The sequence below is a fragment of the Ascidia mentula genome, chromosome 3 (genome assembly GCF_947561715.1).
Source record: "Ascidia mentula chromosome 3, kaAscMent1.1, whole genome shotgun sequence".
NCBI lineage: Eukaryota > Metazoa > Chordata > Ascidiacea > Phlebobranchia > Ascidiidae > Ascidia > Ascidia mentula.
The window spans coordinates 20,577,989-20,600,762 of record NC_138568.1 but is presented as its reverse complement, the minus strand read 5'-3'; the positions used below and the strand labels follow the sequence as shown (position 1 = coordinate 20,600,762).

Genomic DNA, 22,774 nt, shown 5'->3' with positions numbered 1-22,774 from the left:
TTCACTTGACCTTTTAAGCGATTTACAACATTTTTTTTGACTTTCGCTCTGTACTTCGTTTTATTCTGTTTAAACCACAAAACCTGTAAAAAAAACTGACACAGCTGTTATGAAAGGTAGTTGGCATTTCACATTTGCGTATGGGCTTTTGGTTGGTGTAAACCGATCGAACCTAGTAAAACTCTGGTATAATAATTTCCTTTGATACAGAATGCTGTTAATGCCTCAGTTCATTGCAGCCTAAAAGTTTCGTGCAACATTGCATTGCCGCCGTAACATACCCATTATTTCACACTACGATACTCAATTTCTCTTTCACACCGGTTTGTACAACTGAATAAAGGTTCGCAAGCAGTGAATTTGTATTTAGTGTATGCTTCTTTTAAGCCACAGGTTTGACGTAAAGCAACTGACCCGTGGGTGTCAAACTGCGGGCAAACACATAAAACTGTGGGTGTTCACGACAGATATCGTCATTCTTTTACGTCACAACTAAGTCCCATCCTATATCTTCCTTTTATCCGGTAGAAAGCAACGAAACAAATTTAAACAGGGCATTTTTCTTTGTTTCACAGATTTACAGCTGCTTTCGCGTTTGTTCAGACAACTTTGAGTCACACATGACCAACCACCCAGAAACTGACGTGATAATACAGAGTGGCGTTGGTGTGGAGATGAGTCTGCGGTGCCTGTAGCCTCACCATATATAACCACTTTACACACCAAGACAGATTTAACGTGAAGCTAAATCGATTTTAGATTGGTTTTCGTTGCAAAACCTCCAGTATAAATTTGAAACTATATGACAGCGCGACTTTCAGTCTTGTCAATCATGCTGGATATCAAGTATTGTCAAACATGCTGGATATGAAATGCCGCACGCTGTCTTTCATATCCAGCGGTCAACGTACGATAAAATAATCATAAAACTGATGACAATTACTGTAAAGAAGGTGTTTTTGTATTTTTGTTCATTTGCATTGAGATTAGACCTGAACGCAAAGACGTCGGCGCGATTAACACGCGAAGCTGCTTATTTTGCGATTTCTTTACACGTGATAAATTTTCTGTTCAATTTGGTGTTAAACCGAACCCGACGACAATACGTCAGCGGTGGGATTCAGACGGTTTGCACAGCTTCGTAATTTGATGACCTACGCGAACCGGTTGTTCCAGTTGTTATGTGTAGGCCTATGTTTCACTTCAAGCATTGTATCCCCGCTGTTACTATGGAACCGGATGCTAAACTATTAGAATCCCACCACCGCAATACGCCAAATACACTGAATGGGGTTTATGGTTAAAGTTATACGTGACCACGGCTGCGCTCCTAAAAATGAGAAATAAATCAAACGTTAACCATATAAAGTCGAAATTGGTTGGGATAATGTTTTTTTCGGTTCTCTTCCCGCAATGCTGCTTTGCATGGAATCGGCAGAAAAACAAACTTGCAAAAATTTCTTGGCATTTATGCAAGTTTAGCTAGAACCTTTGGGTAGATTGGAGGGTAAATAACCGGGGAACACCCAAACAAGCTTCCCGGGGGATCACGAGCAACGTTTTGCGGTCCAGACATAGCTTTTGCCGAAACTGTACAGAAGACCAGGATGCCCACAGAGTCGGGCCACTCTTTTCTAGGCAATCTACTCCACATGAGCTGAATAAGCGCATGCGGCACTGGTTGCATATATTAAATCCACTAAAATACCGATCACTTTCAAATTCTTGCATTGCTGTTTTCAAACAAAGACCAAAAAAGAATTCCTGATATTTTTTCTAGTTGAAAATCGTTTCACAATGTATCTATTAACATTTATATCTGCATTAATCACAGTTTTAAAACGCTTTTTTTTGCAATTACAAGAGGTAGAGTTTTTGGAAGTACCAGGGGTACTTTCCCGGGGGTTGCACATGAACAACCACCTGTTGGCGCCGAACAGTCTACCCACACTTTAAACTGCATTCCAATCATATCAAATAGCAATTTCTGTCTGAGAAGTCGTTAGTCAACCCTGTCGTTTTAAGTCACGCATGCGTGCACAGACCGTGTTTGGATGTTACTGATGGCAAGAAGGAAAAACAAGTCGACTATAGCTTGCATAATGCCACGCACATCAATGTGCAATAAACACCAAACCCAAAGGAAAAACTAACCAAATACTGTGCTGTACCTGACAGGAACAAAACCACAAGTGCTTTCTGATGCTCGTTGACCGCGAGTGTTTAGCAAAATAATATGTTGGAGTTAGACCAAAATAAGATTATTTGCTTTCAATATCACTTAATTTATAAATTAATAGCAGCAGCTTGTAAGTATATAACTTGACACAAAGGAAACGATACTTTAGTTTTGCAGGGGAATCACCTTCCTTCAAAGCTGATTCCTACTGCTTCGCGCTGAGGGTTTTGGCTAAGGTTTTGGGTTTCAATTAACTGACGAAAGAAGTTAAAACAAATTACCAAGGAGCCTGTTTGGCAGCACAAGTTGACGTGGTAAGGGAAGCAAGGAATTGATAACAGAACACTTACACTATACCAAAAGGAGGATTCAATAAAATCACATTTTTATAGAAGAAATTCAGATAAAAAGATAGTTGTCACCACGAGAATCCCAGAATCATCGCCAGTTCAGTCAGTTTTTAAGCAGGAAACTGGAATAATATCGGGTGAGTAGAGGAAGAAAATATCGATGTATATATATATCTGTATAACTGCCACAACATAAAATTTTATCTCGAAAGAAACTTTTCAGCTAATTACCAGAAAAAAATACTAGTAGACCTAACTATGACCCTAGATCCTGGGTCGCATTGGCTTTTGAAAAAGGAGTGCCTGCTCACCCGCCATCTCAGAATCCTAAGACGATTAAACATTCAACACAACAATACCTACATTACGCCATGCCGAAGCTTACTTTCTCATTATGACTATGTGGAAACCTGTTATTGGGTTACGAGCATGAAACCACAAGTATTTTAGACTTCTAGAGCTAACTTACTTTTCACAGTTTTCGCGATCAGTAAAATCATACAGCACGCTGTTTTTTCAATGAACAGCGAGAACAGTTGTGTTGCTACTTCAGGTAACTATAATTTAATCGCAATGAATAACACTAATAATATTGAACAAGCGAACCAGTGGTGCCGATGTTTGAAAAACGTTAACCGGGAAAGTGTTTCCGTGGAGTGGATACTTAAAGCAGAGGCAGTGCGTGATGGTGCCGAGTTTGAAGTTGGTGAGCCTCGCGACAGAGATTTTTCCTCCTAATGATTCAGAACGCGAAACAGCTCGAAATTTTCTATTTCTGCAGATACCAACACTAGAATAGTAATAAGGAAATACAGTCATTGTCTATTGCATAACTACACATTTCCAAATCAACAGGAGGACCGAACTTAATTTGGGTATGTTCATTGAACATATATAAATGTGACAAAATTTTGACAGTTATTTTTATTTCCAATGATGATGGTTTCGGTGTTTTGTTAATGTAATGAGAATGATGTGAAAATGCAAATGCACTGCGCTGTTGAACAGTACATCAGGTGACATGGTTATATCAGGGTGATAAAAGGCAATCTTACGCAAATACAAGCAAAGTTTGTCTTTATGCGCTGCGGTATTGTGTCTCGTTTGGTCCGCCACCTCCTTATAAGAACAAAATGTCACATAATAGTCGCAATTCCGATTGTCGCCTCTACGTATCTTTATTTATTTACAACACGTTTATAATATTTAAAGAGCAGAAACTTCCACACCATCCTAACTGCATATCAAAGGAATTTACAGAAAAATCACCACCAAAAGAAAAGAGATGGAAAGAATGTGAGTATTTATTTATGTAAACCAATCTTACACCAACATCCGAATATCGGTATATTTTACATGTAAATTTGGAAAGACCAACGGCAGAATTTCAGCAGTTAAAAAATGCGTACATACTTCTGTGTTAGACATTTTCTATATTGAAACAATTTCTTAAATAAAAAACGGGATACAAATTTAAACAGTGATCCCGACTGTTCACCAGAAACAACATTTGCATCTGAATTCCAGTAAAATGCAATTTTCTATGTCGTTGCTTCGGAGGTAACACCTGGAAACAGTTTAATTAAAGCAACATTACGTCGTTCTTGGTGTGAGTTTTTGCTCCAAAAGAAAGGTCCGGATTTCGTCAATCGAATGGTTTCAATGTTCCCCAACCTCTTCTATGTTCCTCCGCCGGATCAGAGTAACAGAGGACTTTCTGATAGGAAATCCAACAGTCCAGTTCAAATTGTTGAACCTCAGGTATTGGGTTCTTTGTAAATCCTATAGTGGCGAAATAGAAGACGTGCAACCTGTTTTTTTACATTTTTGGCATGATAAATTTCACACTCAATGCACGATGTGATCTATTCTACATACCCCATGGCACCAGGGGATCATGTTGAGTTTTCTACATGCATTTGAATTGTTAGTACGAATGAAATAAAACAACACTAACCCTGATAATTGCACCGATCGGACATCGAGAATAATTTTTTCAGTTTGAAAATAATTTTTGTATATCATTTAACTCACGCTTTCTTGTTATGCTTTACATCCATCAGACCAAAAGTAAAACAGAGTAGCTAATTTATAAGTCAAGATAGTCTCTACTTGTCTGCTTTGGTAACATAGCTGGCTTTGTATTTAACAAAACGGCCTCCATGTTTGGTAGGACGGAAATTGTATGTGTGTTTGTGTTTGGTGTGTCATTTCCTTGCAAGGGAAACGGGCGAGACGACGGTGCATACACATAACTTACGCCATGAACATTACATGTGCACACTCTCTTGTTATGCTTTACATGTCTCGCTTTGGGATCTTGCTTAACTTATAACCTTATATATTGTCTGATGTAGCTCTGTCTGTACAGCTTACTTCTATTAAATTTAGGAAGACAAGATTAAGTTTCCACACCCACTCCATGCAAATGACGATGGGAAAATGAATATTTGTTTCGTTTACAAGTAAGTAAACTTAATCGGTGAAATGCGTGATGGGTATTTCTACCAATGCATTGACATCTACCATATTCGAAAATTTGTCTATGCGAGAAACATTGTAATGCACAAATGCTTTCTGAATAATCATTTTGGTCACGTCTCACCAATCGTTCGTTCACTAGGGAACATTACAAATGTAAAATACAATGTAGGATTTGGGATTGCGCGCTATTCGGATGTTCCATGATGTTGGATTCAATCATGTGTCGATCGGAATTGGAAGAAACAAATGAGGAACAAATGACAACAACCACAGGTATAAATAAACGTTAATCCTTTTTAAGTTTTATACTATAGACTTTACACTACCGGCATTTTAATCATAAGGTTTCCATTGCATTATTATTTTGCTAGGTTTTGATTATCATTGTGCAAAACAAAAAGTTAAGATATGTTTAGATTTAAATGGATTTAGCAGTGGAAACCGATTTTGTGCATAGCAATGAAAATATCTCAAATTTAACGAAATGTTGTTAATTTGTATGTTCTTTGAGTAAATGACGTTGCACTTATTTAACCAACTGTTGAACATGTATTACTATAAACCTTACCATTTTAAAACTTTAATGAATTTCAATTTATTGTGGTTTTTCAGGTTTGCAACCCCAAGGTAATACAATGAATGAAGGTACTTATTTTGCAAGAATTTTTCCCTGAAAATGCAATGATTAAAACGAAATCAACAAGAAAGTTTGTATGCAGATCTTACTGAGCCCTGTGGAAACGTCTGTAAAATATGCAAGCGATTTCCTATCGATCTCACATTGCAACCATGTTCTCATACATGCTGCTGTGTCCGTTGCGAACCAAATAATTGTCCAGTTTGTGGTAAAAGAGTCCGTGGCAGAATCTGCTCACAGACACAATGACAAACTATGAACACAAAGGTAACCTAATATTCCCATACAATATTTCCTAATCTGCATCAAACATAATTATTCATTGTTATTCTTTGTTATATTTTGCACCAAATTATAATTACAGAGCGTACATGAGCATATGGTATTATATGTGTTAATCGCTTCGCTTGTCCTTGCAAATCCAATGTCGTCGTATTTTGAAAGTTAATCAATGTAGATTTGTTTACGTACTTTTATTCTAATTTGTGTTTAGATTTGTTTAGCCTTGGCTTGGTGCTGAATAATGTGTTTTGTAAGAAAACACATTATTCATTTTGTTTTGATTTTTTTTTCAACGCCAAGAAACTAACTAATCTCTGACAAGCATCCACTTACAAACTTTCACGCAGGATGGTGGAGCAGGCAAGGCGGTACCCCTGCTTTTATCCTAGATTCGATTTTATGGCGGATGAGTCAAAGCGGTGGAGAAACTTTCAAACTGGGTTTTAGCCATTTCATAGCCCACGACCGCAGTAAAAGCAACAATTACAATATCAAATTACTCCGTGTCAAAACACACCTTTATTTTTAAAATAACTTGTGTTTTTGCTTGGTCACAGTGATTTCAAGTCAGAACGCCGATGGTTGTTTGTTTATGATCTGTCGCTGTGTGTGATTGTTAATTTGGCTGACGCAGGTCATAAAAATCACTCGAGCGATTCAAACTTGGTATTCCAAACGAATTGATTGGACGTTCAACAGAGTTCACACTGTGTTTTCGAGCTGGACGATCAGTTTATAACGATGGAAGTTGAAGCCGACTCTGATCAAAATATAACAAAAAATCACACACCAAAAAAGTACAATCACTTTATAACGATGGAAGTTGAAGCCGACTCTGATCAAAATATAACAAAAAATCACACACCAAAAATGTACAATCACTTTATAAGGATGATGTTTATAACTTTTTTTTTTAAACCGAGCATGACGTGCTGATACATTTGGCCGATTGCTAATCTCGAGTGCAGTACGATGGTATGAAAAGGAAAATTGTTAATTGATCTCTTCTCTCTAATCTGTAGAGGGCGTGGACACGGATGTTTGGCTCTTTCGATTTGCCTGGGAACATTTCATGTACCTTTTCAGGCTTCTGATTGGTTTATTTCCATCCGAAGCACCGCACAATGCATTTGGAGCTGAGTAATTGGTACACGGGGGCTGCGTATCGCTGGTATAGGTTTGTTCGCATTAATAAGTGTTTGACTGGTAAAAAATGTGCGATAATATTATTTATTTTTAAATAATGGAAAGAAAGTTCCCAGCGAAAAGAGGGTAGTTAAAAAAAAGAAACTCCCAAGCGTATAACAGGGTAGGTGGAAGCGTTGTAATTAGCTTCGTAATAAAACAACGAAAGAAAAGTTCCCCAGCGAAAACAGGGCAGGTGAAAAAGTAAGCTCGCAAGCGAACAAGAGGGTAGGTGGATGCGTTGTAATTAGCTTTAGGTGCATGCGTTCTAATTAACATCACAGCGACATGCGAACCAAACTTGATATTACAAATGGAAGTTCAAAGAAGAGTGCACACTGCGTATTGTTTAACGATGAAAGTTAGAGCACACGCTGTGCTAGTCTTGACGCGGCGCTGAGGGAAAATTGTGAGTTGTTTTTTATGTCTAATCCGGAGCGGGGGTGGGCACGTGGCGGGAGTTTTTCTTCGACCCGGCTGGGAGCTTTTCACGCACCTTTTCAGACTGTTGATTGGTTTGTGGGGTTATAGTGAAAGCACGCGCTGTTTTATTTATGTTTATTTGGTCCAGCCGAAGCACCGCACAATGCGTTTCGAGCTGGACTATCATGCTTCGTAAAAGAACCAGTTAAAAAGAGAGTAGGGGAAGAGTTATATGCCGCCTTGTAATAGTACAACGAAAGAACAACCACCAGCGAAAAAAGCACTGGTGAAAAAATAAGCTCCCAACAAGCAAGTACATGGTAGCTGCATAGCGTGATGAAGACCAACATAATGGCATGCAACTCTAATATTCCTTGCGAAGTTCAAGTCAACAAAATCAACGAGTTGAAACAAGAAACGGTAAGTTAGTTTACTCTTAAACTTGCTACTTTAGTTTTTTTTGTAAATCTCATGCTGTAGTAAAAACTAAACGGACTTAAAACATAACTACAATTTAGATGTTGTTTATTGTTTTGTAGAGCGACAGGGATATTGGGCCATTGCTTCGTGACAACCCACGACGATTTGTCATCTTTCCTATTCAATATCATGACATATGGAGAATGTTCAAGAAAAGCAGAGGCTCCCTTTTGAACAGTGGAATAGGTGCAAAATTCTTTGCCGCTTCCGACGGGATTGTTAATGAGAATCTCGTAAGTTACTCAAATACTACAAACAACTTTCAACAAGCTTGTATGGTTCGGTAAAATGAATTGTTACAATTAGGTCGAACGTTTCGCTCAAGAAATACAAGTGACTGAAGCCAGATTTTTCTATGGCTTCCAAATTGCAATTGAGAATATTCATTCCGAGATGTACTCTCTTTTGATCAATACTTATGCACGAGACAGTGAAGAGAGGTAGGTAGTTTAGATATTTCATATTAACAATATGATAATTTTTTCAATAAATGTTGCTCTGTTTTGTGAATTACTAATAGGCATTTTTTTTATGTTGACATGTTCTGCAACACCACCATAGTTTTGTAAGCCTAACATCAATCGTCAACCTTTTATCTAAAAATTACATTTGGTTTAACTATATTTTTTACAGGGAGTACCTGTTCAACGCGATCGAAACTATGCCATGTGTTCGCAAGAAGGCTGAGTGGGCCCTCAAATGGATAAATTAGCAACAGTCAACCTGTGCAGAGCGAGTGATTGCATTCGCTGCGGTGGAAGGCATTTTCTTCAGTGATTCCTTTGCTGCAATATTCTGGCTGAAAAAACGAGGCCTCATACATGGTCTTACCTTTTCCAATGAACTCATCAGCCGTGATGAGGTTTGTATAAATTGTAAAGGCAACCATGTCAAGGGGATATGTGGTTGTCGAAAATGCCCATACCCAGCGATGCGGCGTTGACCTTATTTCTGTGTTCATATTGTAATGTTTCTGAGAAATGTCGTTCTGCTAACTTTTGAATAATTTAAAACGTGCTTTTTTGTTTCTTGCAGGGCTTGCATTGTAATTTTGCCTGCTTGAGGAGATGCAGTTTGCATTGAACAGGCAAGTTTCACCTAACACACAGCTCCGCATCCATGCTTTCCAACCTACAATGTTAGTCATACAAACAAAAAAACGCTTACAGAATCCAAAATCCGCACCAAAGTGTAATGGACATAATTGATGCAAATAAATTTATTCGGGAGAAAAGCATGCATCAGAATAGTTTTGTAAATTGCTGTTATTTTATATTACTTGAGCCAAACGTCACTCAAATAACGTAGTTTGTGAAAGGCGAACTAACACACATCATCGGGTTGTAACGCGTCTGTTTGGTTTACAGGAGTTTTTGTCCGAAAAATTGTGTTTAACATGTTTTTACTATTGTGTCTTAAGAAAATGTATTTCGGTGAAATTTGGGCCATTGCTTCGTGACAACCCACGACGATTTGTCATCTTTCCTATTCAATATCATGACATATGGAGAATGTTCAAGAAAAGCAGAGGCTCCCTTTTGAACAGTGGAATAGGTGCAAAATTCTTTGCTGCTTCCGACGGGATTGTTAATGAGAATCTCGTAAGTTACTCAAATACTACAAACAACTTTCAACAAGCTTGTATGGTTCGGTAAAATGAATTGTTACAATTAGGTCGAACGTTTCGCTCAAGAAATACAAGTGACTGAAGCCAGATTTTTCTATGGCTTCCAAATTGCAATTGAGAATATTCATTCCGAGATGTACTCTCTTTTGATCAATACTTATGCACGAGACAGTGAAGAGAGGTAGGTAGTTTAGATATTTCATATTAACAATATGATAATTTTTTCAATAAATGTTGCTCTGTTTTGTGAATTACTAATAGGCATTTTTTTATGTTGACATGTTCTGCAACACCACCATAGTTTTGTAAGCCTAACATCAATCGTCAACCTTTTATCTAAAAATTACATTTGGTTTAACTATATTTTTTACAGGGAGTACCTGTTCAACGCGATCGAAACTATGCCATGTGTTCGCAAGAAGGCTGAGTGGGCCCTCAAATGGATAAATTAGCAACAGTCAACCTGTGCAGAGCGAGTGATTGCATTCGCTGCGGTGGAAGGCATTTTCTTCAGTGATTCCTTTGCTGCAATATTCTGGCTGAAAAAACGAGGCCTCATACATGGTCTTACCTTTTCCAATGAACTCATCAGCCGTGATGAGGTTTGTATAAATTGTAAAGGCAACCATGTCAAGGGGATATGTGGTTGTCGAAAATGCCCATACCCAGCGATGCGGCGTTGACCTTATTTCTGTGTTCCTATTGTAATGTTTCTGAGAAATGTCGTTTTGCTAACTTTTGAATAATTTAAAACGTGCTTTTTTGTTTCTTGCAGGGCTTGCATTGTAATTTTGCCTGCTTGAGGAGATGCAGTTTGCATTGAACAGGCAAGTTTCACCTAACACACAGCTCCGCATCCATGCTTTCCAACCTACAATGTTAGTCATACAAACAAAAAAACGCTTACAGAATCCAAAATCCGCACCAAAGTGTAATGGACATAATTGATGCAAATAAATTTATTCGGGAGAAAAGCATGCATCAGAATAGTTTTGTAAATTGCTGTTATTTTATATTACTTGAGCCAAACGTCACTCAAATAACGTAGTTTGTGAAAGGCGAACTAACACACAACATCGGGTTGTAACGCGTCTGTTTGGTTTACAGGAGTTTTTGTCCGAAAAATTGTGTTTAACATGTTTTTACTATTGTGTCTTAAGAAAATGTATTTCTGTGAATTTGTGATGCAATATATGAAAATTACCGAATTGTACATTTTAGGTTTTCAAATCCGAAAACCCGTTCGATTTCATGGAGTTGATCTCACTCGAGGGAAAAATCAACTTCTTGGAAAAGCGCGTCGGCGAATGTCAGAAAGCTGGTGTGATGGCAAAAGCGGAAGACATGAAATAGATGCAGACTTTGACGCCAGATGCAGACTTTTACGCGTAAACCGTGAAAATATGCGACCGGGAAATATTGCGACATTCGCACACGCGTGAACCGTGAAATATTGCAACATATATTTACTCGCTCGAGTCAAAACAACCTTCAACCTCCGCCACCTCGTTGTTTTCCACCTGTTTTTACATTTGCTTTGCCCCACGAACTTTCTTGCAAGTCTGCCATAAACCATTTATGTAAACAGTAATTATAAAACAAACTGTCGAAAGATACAAAGCTGATAATATCCACAAGTCGCAAACATATCCTCCCTTTATCACCTTGACGACCGCCTAATGATGATATTTGAATATCGCGCATATCAATAACACAAACTGATCAAAAACGCCGCTACAGCGACATCTAGTGTACATTTTTTTTCTAAACAATGACCGTCCGAGGCGCGCAAATAAAACGGTTCAAAAACAGAGCCCAACTTAAATACAATGAAAAAAAAAAAGCGCCCGACCCACATATCAAAATGAAAACCTAAATTGGGATTCGTGCCCAGACATCCTGGGTTCAAATCCCGGTGTGGTAAAAAAACTTGTATAGAAAGATGAGAAACTTATCGAACTGAAGTTCTCTTCGTCATTAGAAAAAAACGAATAGTAATGAACCTTCGGGCGACCAGAGGAATAACCCTTCTCAGTAAGATAACTATAGCCAAGAGTCTCATTATACCCCTATTGACATATAAACTGTGCGTCCTACCAGTAATCATCCAAAAAAAATGCATTTGTAAAATCGACCGAGTCCTATTTAAATTTAAATGGGGCTCATCTTGGGAAGGAACCAAAAGAGTTACTCTATGTAAAAGCTGATACATATTGAGAACTATATGTTGGCTCTAAAATTTAAAGCGCTTAGGGAATTATTTTGCAAGGGAACATAAAATGTAACTTGTCTTCAAACTTCACTCTTACACCCAGAGAGATTAAAGGCACTCTTTAATTCGACGGTCGACCCATCTAGTAAAATTTTGAAGAGCCCTTTATGCTGTATCGTAAACATTGCGAAATCAATCCTGTGCAAAAACCCCAACCACGCATGCAACTGGCTTATGAAAAAAACACAGTAAACCCTTTTATTTCGAAAATTTTATCGACGCGAGAGCAGCGACCTGCTACACCAAAATGGGGAATATTTGAAATATGATGCACTTGCTACAAAATTTGGTCTTGACCCAAATACAGTAGATTTAAGTTTCTCAATCTAATAGCAAGCATTCCCGAGGAGTGGGACTACAAAAAAGACAATTTAAAAAATATCTTGAGACATTGCGAGAGCGCGAAGGCTTTGCATTCTTGGCTACCAACTGACTTCAACCCAAACCACAAGCTGTACAGTATTTTTCTCCTTCGCAGTTACTGTTCGGTATACATCACAACAACACTATTTTTGAATGCTTTTTGAACAGCGCTCTTCTTTGTGACGGTTTGTAATTTACAGATGTAAATACGCTAATAGGCGACAAATAACGGAATTTGTATATATGTTGCAAACAACAAGAGCCATTGATTTAAACATCGCCGAAACACCGAACTAGATTATTACACAAGTGGTCATACCCTGCTTGACGTGTAGCCTTTTCACATGTAACTTGACTTATTTTGCTCATTTCTCGCAATTATCTTTACCCTTGCCTCTAGGGGTAAAGATAATTGCGAGAAATGAGCAAAAGAAGTCCTTTTTTATAATATTAGAAAAAAAACAGAGCCAAACTTAAACCAATGCGATGACACAAAGCGTTCAGCACCACTGCGTAATTTTTAATTTTCGTTTTCTGTTTTTTCTGCACAATTTCCCACCGCACAACCTTTCCGCATGATTGTTTTGAAAATGCAGGATATCGAGGCTGAACCCAACTTGGTGTAGTTTTGTTGTTTAGTTACTAGAGCGTTACGTCACAATGTAATATACTTTCAAGTTTCTCCCTGATATTTTTTTTAATAAATAGCAATCTTCAAAATGAAAAGTTAATGAGAGTTTATTTTAAAGAAAATAAAAAACCTCGAAGGTTGCATGACCGCTAAGAAAGGTTTCTGAACTCACATAAAAAAAGAACAACAGAGCAAATTTCATAATCTCAATCACTACAAGCAGTTATAACACAATGGAAAACGAATCAAAAAAATGGAAATGAAAAGTTACCAAACTATTTACAGATATCAGGATTGTGGAAATCAATTCAAGTGCGTAAATAATCTGAAAACCAATGAAGAAATGGTTACAAGCAGTTGAAGTTGACGAAACATATTGACTAAAAATTGTGCTGATTTTATGCAGGCAAATGTTGTGAATAGCAATGAAACATACCAAAATATTACCTAGGTAGGTTTTAACAGTTTTGAAAAGCAAAGAATAAACAAAAACATACAAGAAAATGTTCTAAGAAAAGAACGCTATGTTTCGCTGGACACAATTATTTACAATGCAACGACATACACGATGAGCTAATTCTACTGACGAAAAGAACATAATTTTAGTCCCTAACAAACAAATATAAACCGCAGCAGGGAATGCATATGTACAAAGGTGCTGATATTTTCGGGAGTTCATCCTAAGAAGGTTCGGCGGTTTTCCTGACGCCTTGGTCCGCATGCATTATATGGTGTCTCGTACAACTGCCTGGCATTGAACCTCGCACTGTTGTTATGTGGGCAGTAACTGTTTGTGTGGGCGTTGTCTCCGGTAGCCCCACAGAATGGACACACATAGCTGGTAAAATAGCAATGATCTTATTAAATTTTAGAATATTGCCAAAGATTTGCTCAGTTTTTTCATGTTGAACTGGTGCGCTGGTTTGACAAAAACCAAGAATAACTTTTTGCCGTTTCACTTTACTAAATGGGAAAAATAAAAATGTTACCAATAAGCATCTGGTCTCGTTGAGCCTTGATTCAAAGACAAAATTGGGACCTGGTCAAAAGTGTTATGAAAAACAGTGGTCTGCTAGACTTACCTTCTCAAAATTGGGCAAGTCACTCTGTTGCTTGAGTCTCGCAATTGATGGCTAGTGTGCACCTCTGTCGGTTCACCATTTCGAAAGCAGAAACTGCACATCAAGTTACTTGTCTGGCTTACCTAAAACAACAAATTTTAAAAAAAGGTAGGAAACTATTATTCCATAGATAACTATTTAAAATTATTATAAAGACGCTATGTCAACATTTACCACTTACACTATATAATTTATATACACACATACACATGGTGAGTATTTTGTCACAAAGCAAATTTATTTTGAATATTATTTCTTTGCACAAATTGTAAAAATTAAATCAAACAACGCTGCGTTGGAAATTTCACTATTCCAATATTTTTCTGGAATCATTATTAAAATATAAATTTTATGAATCAAATCAAAAAAAATTAAATTTAAAACTGAAATACAGTTAGAGAAAGATCTTAAGTGTGATCTGAGCTGGTAAATGTAGCTTGTAACGATTATTTTGAAAGTAAAAGCTCAAAGAAACATTGCTGCTGCTTGCAATTAAAAAATAAAAACACAGCTCACAGCAGTGTATGGCACAGAAGCAGGGAGAGTCATAAAATACTGAGGCTGATATGCAAAATGCACATGCGGGGGTACCGGAGTGCAAGTTGGTGGTTGTTGAAGATGAAGGTTTGAGCAAGTTGGCCTTTAGACACAAAAAAGATTATTTCTGAATTAAATCATGTGTATTTTGTGCATAAACACAGCCACACAGATGATACGCAAAAGATATAGAACGGCATTGGCACCGATAAAACCATAGAGGTTATTATGTCATAAAGCAACAAGGCTACTCACCAATGTCGTGGGACAACATAACGTGGCTGCAGTAAGCTATAATACATATTACAGGGTTAGAACTAATGGTTGATGGTATGTTACGTTTTTTGATGCTGAAACAAAGATACCAGAAAACCAAAAGCAGATCAGAATTACTGGAGCAATTTGGAACATATAAAACTATATATACATATATATATATATATGTCTAAATTATTTTTTTTCAATTTCAAAACCTAATAAGGAGAAAAACTATTGTACTAGCACTTGCATATATGATACAGAAGAAGTGCAAACAGTTCATTATATCCACTAGATCACCTAAAACTTACAGCACAAACTTTGCATAACTTTTTTGCTAACTATCGCAGAGGTATAAAATCTAATTTGTAATGCAGTTAGTATATCCACGGACCGCTCGTCATGGTGAAGCAAACGAACAATGATGGTAAAATGTGTGTAAGTTATATTTCTCCATGACGATTTACCAGTTGGAGCCACTAACAATATTATGTTACCAACTGGATGGACAAGTACACAACTGGTATTCATCACTGCATGAATATAAAACATGTTGCATTCTTAAATTATGGCCAATAAATTTTCCCCTACAATTACAAGTGCCACAGGCCGGTACCAGTCCGTGCATTGGTGGTTGGGGAGCCCTGAACTAAGGTATTGAATGTGCCAAATATTATGTAACTGAGCAGGATGGCATTAGTGTATTGGTAAAAAATAACAACTATATGAAACTATGATGTTTGCATACCGCATATAGCTGTCGTCACATATCATTGGAACACTGGGCAGCCATACAGCCGATGGCGGACCAAACTGCACAGACCTGATAAAGTAATAAGCTCTATTCAATTATTTTACTCATTATTAACCAGCTTTAGTTATATATATACTACAAACTACTCCCTGTTTCCAACTGATATACATCGAAATAAAAAATTCATTCACTTATTTGTCACAAACTTAAATCTGGCAAAACTGACTTGTTGCTTTCAAAAGTGATTTTTTATATATATACCTGCCACCCAAATGCATGTTCTGAGGTACACTATTAACTCTGTGATACGACTGCAGTGAAGGTTGGAGACTTTCTCGACTTGCCCAAGGCCGCATTCGAGGCCTTGTTTGTGTCTGTCTCTCTCTTTGTGGTGGGCGCCAACGACTCTGCTGAACTTCTGGTCTAACATACTTGTACTGGTCTTGCTCAGAAACTGGTGTTGGGGTAGCTAATTGACTTTGCTGATCAACCTGGTAATTGATGTCTGTTTAATTATGCTAAAATTGCAATGTTAATCATATTTGTCATGTAACACAACACAATAAACAACCGTGTACTGAGCATATTCACACCAAAATGTAAATATTACCAACAATACAACTTACCTTGGTCGTGCCGCTGTCTTTGAGACTCATTTCGTTTGTGTCATCCATATTTTTTGAATATACAAAACCACATTAAAGCTACTTGAATTAAATTATTATAATTAAGGAACAAAACAATAGCAATATCATGAATAAATGTTATTTATATTACTGCAAGTATTAGGTTATAACCTAAAACAAAGAGTGCACAAAAAACAGGAAAAAAACGCCAACGGAAAAATTGTCGCCATTTCGTACGATAGGTTTGTCCGCTGTAACACCTTTCCACAGGATTTCAAAATATTTAAACCAAGCGTCCATCAATGACCAAACCCAGCTCCAGTCGGAAATCCTAATTCTGATGTCGATTGAGAGAGCATCAAAACGATTGCCACGAGGAAAACTTTTTGTGGCGACATAAAGAACGGCGGGAAGGCATAGAAATGTCTGTGGTGTTGACTAATCGGATTTTTCAGCCCATCCAAAAACTGGTTCTTCAAAATCGATTAAAAACAGAAGCACTGAATACACTCTAAATTATGCAAAATTAATTATTGCCTGTATACGAAATTTAACCTATGTAGCCTATCTCCTAAAGATAAGGCCCGCTGATAAAAATAAATATGTTTCTTTGGCCTAGTGAAAAGCACCCAAACCATAATTTGACAAACGTTCATCAAAGTGCAACATGTGACTTGAATCTCCATCAGAGACAGCATATGCAACACTGCCGAAAATATCTCCACAAAATGTTTTGACAAATGATTTTCAATCCGTATCATCATGCAGCAAACTGGGCTACGGGATATAGGCCTATAGGCTACTCACACTTTGTTATGAATTATCTTTTGAAGATGGACTTGGCACAATATCACAATTCGTTAAGACTGAAATGATCCATGTTTAGAGGCCAATGTTGACAAACTTACACGGTAGTTAAAGAAATGGAATGTGGTGTAAATGCGGGCATGAATCTACTGTAACATACGTCACAGAAAGCAGTGCTTGTATTGCGTAATGTTTTGCGTGTGTAACATACGTCACAGAAACCAGTGCTTGCATTGCGTAATGTTTTGCGCGCAGCTTTGCACATGTACTGCATAATCCCACAATGTGACCCAAATGATTGAGCCATCGAATATTCTCGAGTAAAGTGATTCATTTAACATCCTGTTTACCACATAAAATGTCCTCCTATGCTTATGTCACATCACACCTATGTTCTTGTATTATATTACTTCAAGCGCCTCATGATATCACGTGACATTATTGACCAATCAGCTCTCATAATGGAGAGCGTTAAAAAGCCCAGGTTAGACCGGTAAATTCATTCTAATCCATTCTAATCCATTCTAATTCATTCTAACTGATTCTATTTGCTGCCATTCTATTTGCTGGCATCCTAACAACGTTGTATTGAAAGTTGTAATGTACCGTCGTAATGAAGAAGATAACAGAAATGAATACAAGTATTCGGGAAGAGATCTTGGTTCTGGGTGCTTTATAGAACGGGGCAGAAGCAGGTTTAACCATCAAAGAGACTCAATAACCGCTCAGGCCATCGAGACCCTGTTAAATATCTCTGAGACCCTTAGAGTTATTTACAATAGTGCCCCGTTTTCGGCAACTCCCTTGAGATCAGAGAGAAGAAGCAGACGTGTTTCACCAGCCAGTACACCAAGATACCCGGCAAACCGACGACGCAGCCCGTACAACTCCAGGCGACCAACACGCCAAACCAGAAGCCCAGGTGACAATCTGTCTCCAACTTCTCAAATATTTTTTGACCAGGAACTCTAGCTCTATTCCCGGCCGCGCAACCACTCAACCTTGGCCCCCCTCTTGGCAAGCGCACTTAGGCGCCGAAGACAATCATCTGGAAGCAAGGAACCTTCTACACCTCCCCCACGCAACATCAGGACCAAATCACGTTCACCACTTGGACCAGCGGACTCGTTTCCACAACAAGGAAGACGCCCCACTCAACATCTTGGAACCCAACAGCACAGCGAAGGAGATCGGAACAACCCCAGCAATTCTGCCCAACGAGAGGTAGAATACCTTCGACAATAACAAAAACGAATAATTCAAAAACTATAATCGCTCGCACACGCATTTAATTGTATATTGATAACCGAATTTTTATTGCATGATCATTTTTTTTAATGTGCATATTGTGTTTTACCCGTTTGAAAGCCTAATAGCTCCCATAAGACCTAGGTCGCTAGGGAAATTTTTATAAACTTACATACTTTAGCGGCAATTATTTGTCCGGCATAACGGCTTGTCACTACCAATAGGAAACCATAATAATTACAGACTGCTAACGCAAAAGCCTGTTGTTTTTGGCAATTACAAATTAACGCAAACGCCTGTTGTTTCGGCATTTGCAACCCATTTTCCCCAAGCCAGCATATTGCTCCAGTCGCCATTTTTTTATCAACCTTTGTGTTGGGTTTGAACCCAACAAACTTGTAACAACCACGTTGAGTAAATTCATAAAGGAAGCCACTTTTTCGCCCGTAAGTAAGCGCACACGCAGTAAAACAGTAACCCCATTATCCCCAAGCCAAACCGTCGCCATGTCAACAAGCGAAGCAGCAATTCCCATAATTTCGCCGCGTAGTGTGTCATCGGAAACAAATCAGTTAATTTCCCCGGCGCACAATCACGATAACGCCGCAAATGAAGCGCAACTACAGCCAATGGTAAAACAAAATTTCCAGCTCGCTAGATTTTGGCCAAATGCCCAAAGCCATACGCAATACTTCCAATATGCCGACAGACAATTTCAGAAAAAGGCAATTACATCCGATTCTGACAAATTTGATTTTTTGTTGAAAAGTTTTTCGAAAGAGCAAACGTCCCAGTTCCAGAATTTAATTTCGCAGGCCTCTGTAACTGATACGCCGTATACTACCCTTAAGAAGGCAATAATTAAGCAAGCTACCGGATTGGGCGCCCAAATTTGGCAGACGGACATTTCAAACCTTATCCAACTCCCCAACGAATTCCCAAGTGTTTATTTAAATCGTTTGGCAAACGCCTGTGCTGAAAACCCGCATACTAATCAATTAGCACGAAAATTAGTGTTAAACGAATTTCTGCAACGCATGCCGACAGAAATTCAAACCTTGATTAAGTCACAAAATCCTGATACTTCGCTAGAAGACATTGGAATTTTAGCAGATCGAATTTCAAATACCAACCCCAATGCGCCAAGCGACCTCACGCAGCCAAACGAAATGCAACGTTTAACAAGTCAACTACAGGAATTGTTAACTACGTTTCAATCTTCAGCGACAGGACAGGGAACGCAAAAACCGCATTATTCAGATCGCCAAAATCATCAATCTTACAACAGGCAAGCACAACCGTTCAGGCGTAACGCATTTCAGCCACGTAATACAGCACCGCAACGCGCGACCGGAAGCTCTTATCAGCTGTTTCAGCAGCCGCAGCAGTACAGTACGTCACAGCAGCCGAGCAAGCCATTTTCGGGATATCCCCCAAATAGACAGCGTTATAACTCAGACTTATGTTTTTATCACGCGCGTTTCGGTCCTCGTGCAAACAAATGCACCCTCCCTTTCCAATGGAAAGGCAATTAACAAGACATCCCTCCTTGTACATAATTGTATTATTAACCATGTTATGGTGCACTGGCACAACTAACCTTGATTTCAATTTGCGTGTTTGTTCGCCGCAACAAGTTGCGGAATACGAGATATTCCCCCGGAAACCTGCCATCGCCACCTGCTCAATATGACCAAAAAATGCCATGTTAATGGTTTCCGCCTTGATAGAAATTTAAAGGAAATTCCAGCCATATCATGTCCCGCTGTAGAAATAATTACTACAGACACTTATTACTTTTTTGGAGCACAAACATCCCACTCCATGCGATTTTGTCCAGCCCAATTATCAGGCACTATTACGCCCGCCTGCTAAGGCAATGCCGACTGCTATTGGTTTTTACCGAAACGATTTAAATGATCAATTACGATCAAGTTTCCAACACCTGAATGCCGATGTATCCCACCTAGAATGTCAACTGCAATCTTATCTCTCGTTGCTACTTGCAACTAACGTGCGCATTAACCTCTCTCTTACTTTATCATTACTCACGGGACAACAGAAAGCAGCCATTACTGGAGAAACTATCACAGAGATAGGCTGCACGTACCGAAATGTACGCCTACTACGCTCCTTACAATATAATAATGTATTTGCCACACGTCCTTTGTTCACCGAATTAGCCTGGCCAGCTAACTCGAAGCAAACCGTTTGGCAGCTGTACTCTAACGGAGAATTACACTCAAAGGTACAGTTTGAAGAGCGCTACCAACCTAATAGGATTTTCCACTTTAACATACAAGGAAAAACCTACCGGTTTATTAATTGTACAATGTCCCACGTTGATACGAATATCAACCAATTAACCCCGCAATTGCTTCCTATAAATAAGTCGATTAAGTAAGATAACTTATCGAAGCTTCCAACATTCTATAGAATGTCCCTATAGGAACCCCTCATTACCCGCTGAGGGATCTAGACTCAATTCTTGCGTCACTGGCACAGACCAAACGGCAGAATGAACGCTTAGACTCGTATTTTGGAGGCAAAAGGACTTCTCCAAAACGTCGGATGTGGCAAACTTGCGCATCTTCAAGCAGCATCCATTCAGTACTTAAACAAACGTTATTAATGACACTCTCCTCTATAACAGACCCATTTTGGAGCAGTATTTTGGCTATTTTAGTCATTTTATCCTTAATTTGGGGTGTCATATTAACAGGCTTTGCAATTAAGCATGTCTGGCTACGCCTATGCCCACGTGTAAGACCAACTATTGCTCATTATATAGCACGGGCTCGGACAAACTTAAATCCCTTTAATATGAATGCACCAGGTAACGAACCTGAAGCAGCAGTACAAAACGAGGCTGAAAATAATCCCTTGCATGAATTGTACCCTGATTTACAAAATGTAAATGCCCAGCAAGAACCAGCCGCACCTCCCACTGCATAGGCGCATGGCCCTATCCATAAATCTTCTCGCATTATTATCACCCCCACGACATGGTAATGACCCTTTGTGTATTTGCATGTCATTGCACATTTGTTGTGACTTTTCCTTGTGCACCATTATAACCGAGATTTCTCTATTAATAACTTACCAAATTTGCGTATTATATCATTTTTTTCTCGCACCTACCATTTGCATTTTACTCGTTCAATCGCATTAACAATTTTTTAATCGCCCACAGCTGATGTTATATTCATCAGCTGCAAATCTGGGGGGAAGTATTTGTAACATACGTCACAGAAAGCAGTGCTTGTATTGCGTAATGTTTTGCGTGTGTAACATACGTCACAGAAACCAGTGCTTGCATTGCGTAATGTTTTGCGCGCAGCTTTGCACATGTACTGCATAATCCCACAATGTGACCCAAATGATTGAGCCATCGAATATTCTCGAGTAAAGTGATTCATTTAACATCCTGTTTACCACATAAAATGTCCTCCTATGCTTATGTCACATCACACCTATGTTCTTGTATTATATTACTTCAAGCGCCTCATGATATCACGTGACATTATTGACCAATCAGCTCTCATAATGGAGAGCGTTAAAAAGCCCAGGTTAGACCGGTAAATTCATTCTAATCCATTCTAATCCATTCTAATTCATTCTAACTGATTCTATTTGCTGCCATTCTATTTGCTGGCATCCTAACAACGTTGTATTGAAAGTTGTAATGTACCGTCGTAATGAAGAAGATAACAGAAATGAATACAAGTATTCGGGAAGAGATCTTGGTTCTGGGTGCTTTATAGAACGGGGCAGAAGCAGGTTTAACCATCAAAGAGACTCAATAACCGCTCAGGCCATCGAGACCCTGTTAAATATCTCTGAGACCCTTAGAGTTATTTACAATAGTGCCCCGTTTTCGGCAACTCCCTTGAGATCAGAGAGAAGAAGCAGACGTGTTTCACCAGCCAGTACACCAAGATACCCGGCAAACCGACGACGCAGCCCGTACAACTCCAGGCGACCAACACGCCAAACCAGAAGCCCAGGTGACAATCTGTCTCCAACTTCTCAAATATTTTTTGACCAGGAACTCTAGCTCTATTCCCGGCCGCGCAACCACTCAACCTTGGCCCCCCTCTTGGCAAGCGCACTTAGGCGCCGAAGACAATCATCTGGAAGCAAGGAACCTTCTACACCTCCCCCACGCAACATCAGGACCAAATCACGTTCACCACTTGGACCAGCGGACTCGTTTCCACAACAAGGAAGACGCCCCACTCAACATCTTGGAACCCAACAGCACAGCGAAGGAGATCGGAACAACCCCAGCAATTCTGCCCAACGAGAGGTAGAATACCTTCGACAATAACAAAAACGAATAATTCAAAAACTATAATCGCTCGCACACGCATTTAATTGTATATTGATAACCGAATTTTTATTGCATGATCATTTTTTTTAATGTGCATATTGTGTTTTACCCGTTTGAAAGCCTAATAGCTCCCATAAGACCTAGGTCGCTAGGGAAATTTTTATAAACTTACATACT

At 38.8% G+C, this 22,774-nt stretch overlaps 1 protein-coding gene and 2 pseudogenes across 1 annotated transcript; all 3 read left to right on the top strand.

Annotated features, from left to right (window-relative positions):
• The first annotated feature begins 3,102 nt into the window (after positions 1 to 3,102).
• LOC145895923 (uncharacterized) lies at positions 3,103 to 6,545 on the top strand. Its single transcript, XM_082984698.1, has 9 exons — positions 3,103 to 3,235; positions 3,385 to 3,404; positions 3,742 to 3,825; positions 4,159 to 4,290; positions 4,921 to 4,994; positions 5,183 to 5,286; positions 5,626 to 5,640; positions 5,733 to 5,759; positions 6,490 to 6,545. The coding sequence occupies exons 1-9, from the start codon at positions 3,103 to 3,105 to the stop codon at positions 6,543 to 6,545; spliced, it is 645 nt and encodes a 214-aa protein (XP_082840824.1).
• Positions 6,546 to 7,891: 1,346 nt separating this feature from the next.
• On the top strand, positions 7,892 to 9,103 carry LOC145895922 (ribonucleoside-diphosphate reductase subunit M2-like; annotated as a pseudogene).
• A 111-nt stretch (positions 9,104 to 9,214) lies between these two features.
• Positions 9,215 to 11,000, top strand: LOC145895921 (ribonucleoside-diphosphate reductase subunit M2-like; annotated as a pseudogene).
• Positions 11,001 to 22,774: the final 11,774 nt, after the last annotated feature.

What these genes read in the sequence shown, in the direction of transcription:
- LOC145895923 (XM_082984698.1), top strand. Translation starts at nt 3,103, where the DNA reads ATGAATAACACTAATAATATTGAACAAGCGAACCAGTGGTGCCGATGT. An exon ending in GAGGACCGAACTTAATTTGG is followed by an intron (nt 3,405 to 3,741) that starts GTATGTTCATTG and finishes TAATATTTAAAG; the next exon opens with AGCAGAAACTTCCACACCAT. An exon ending in AGAAAAGAGATGGAAAGAAT is followed by an intron (nt 3,826 to 4,158) that starts GTGAGTATTTAT and finishes TTGCTCCAAAAG; the next exon opens with AAAGGTCCGGATTTCGTCAA.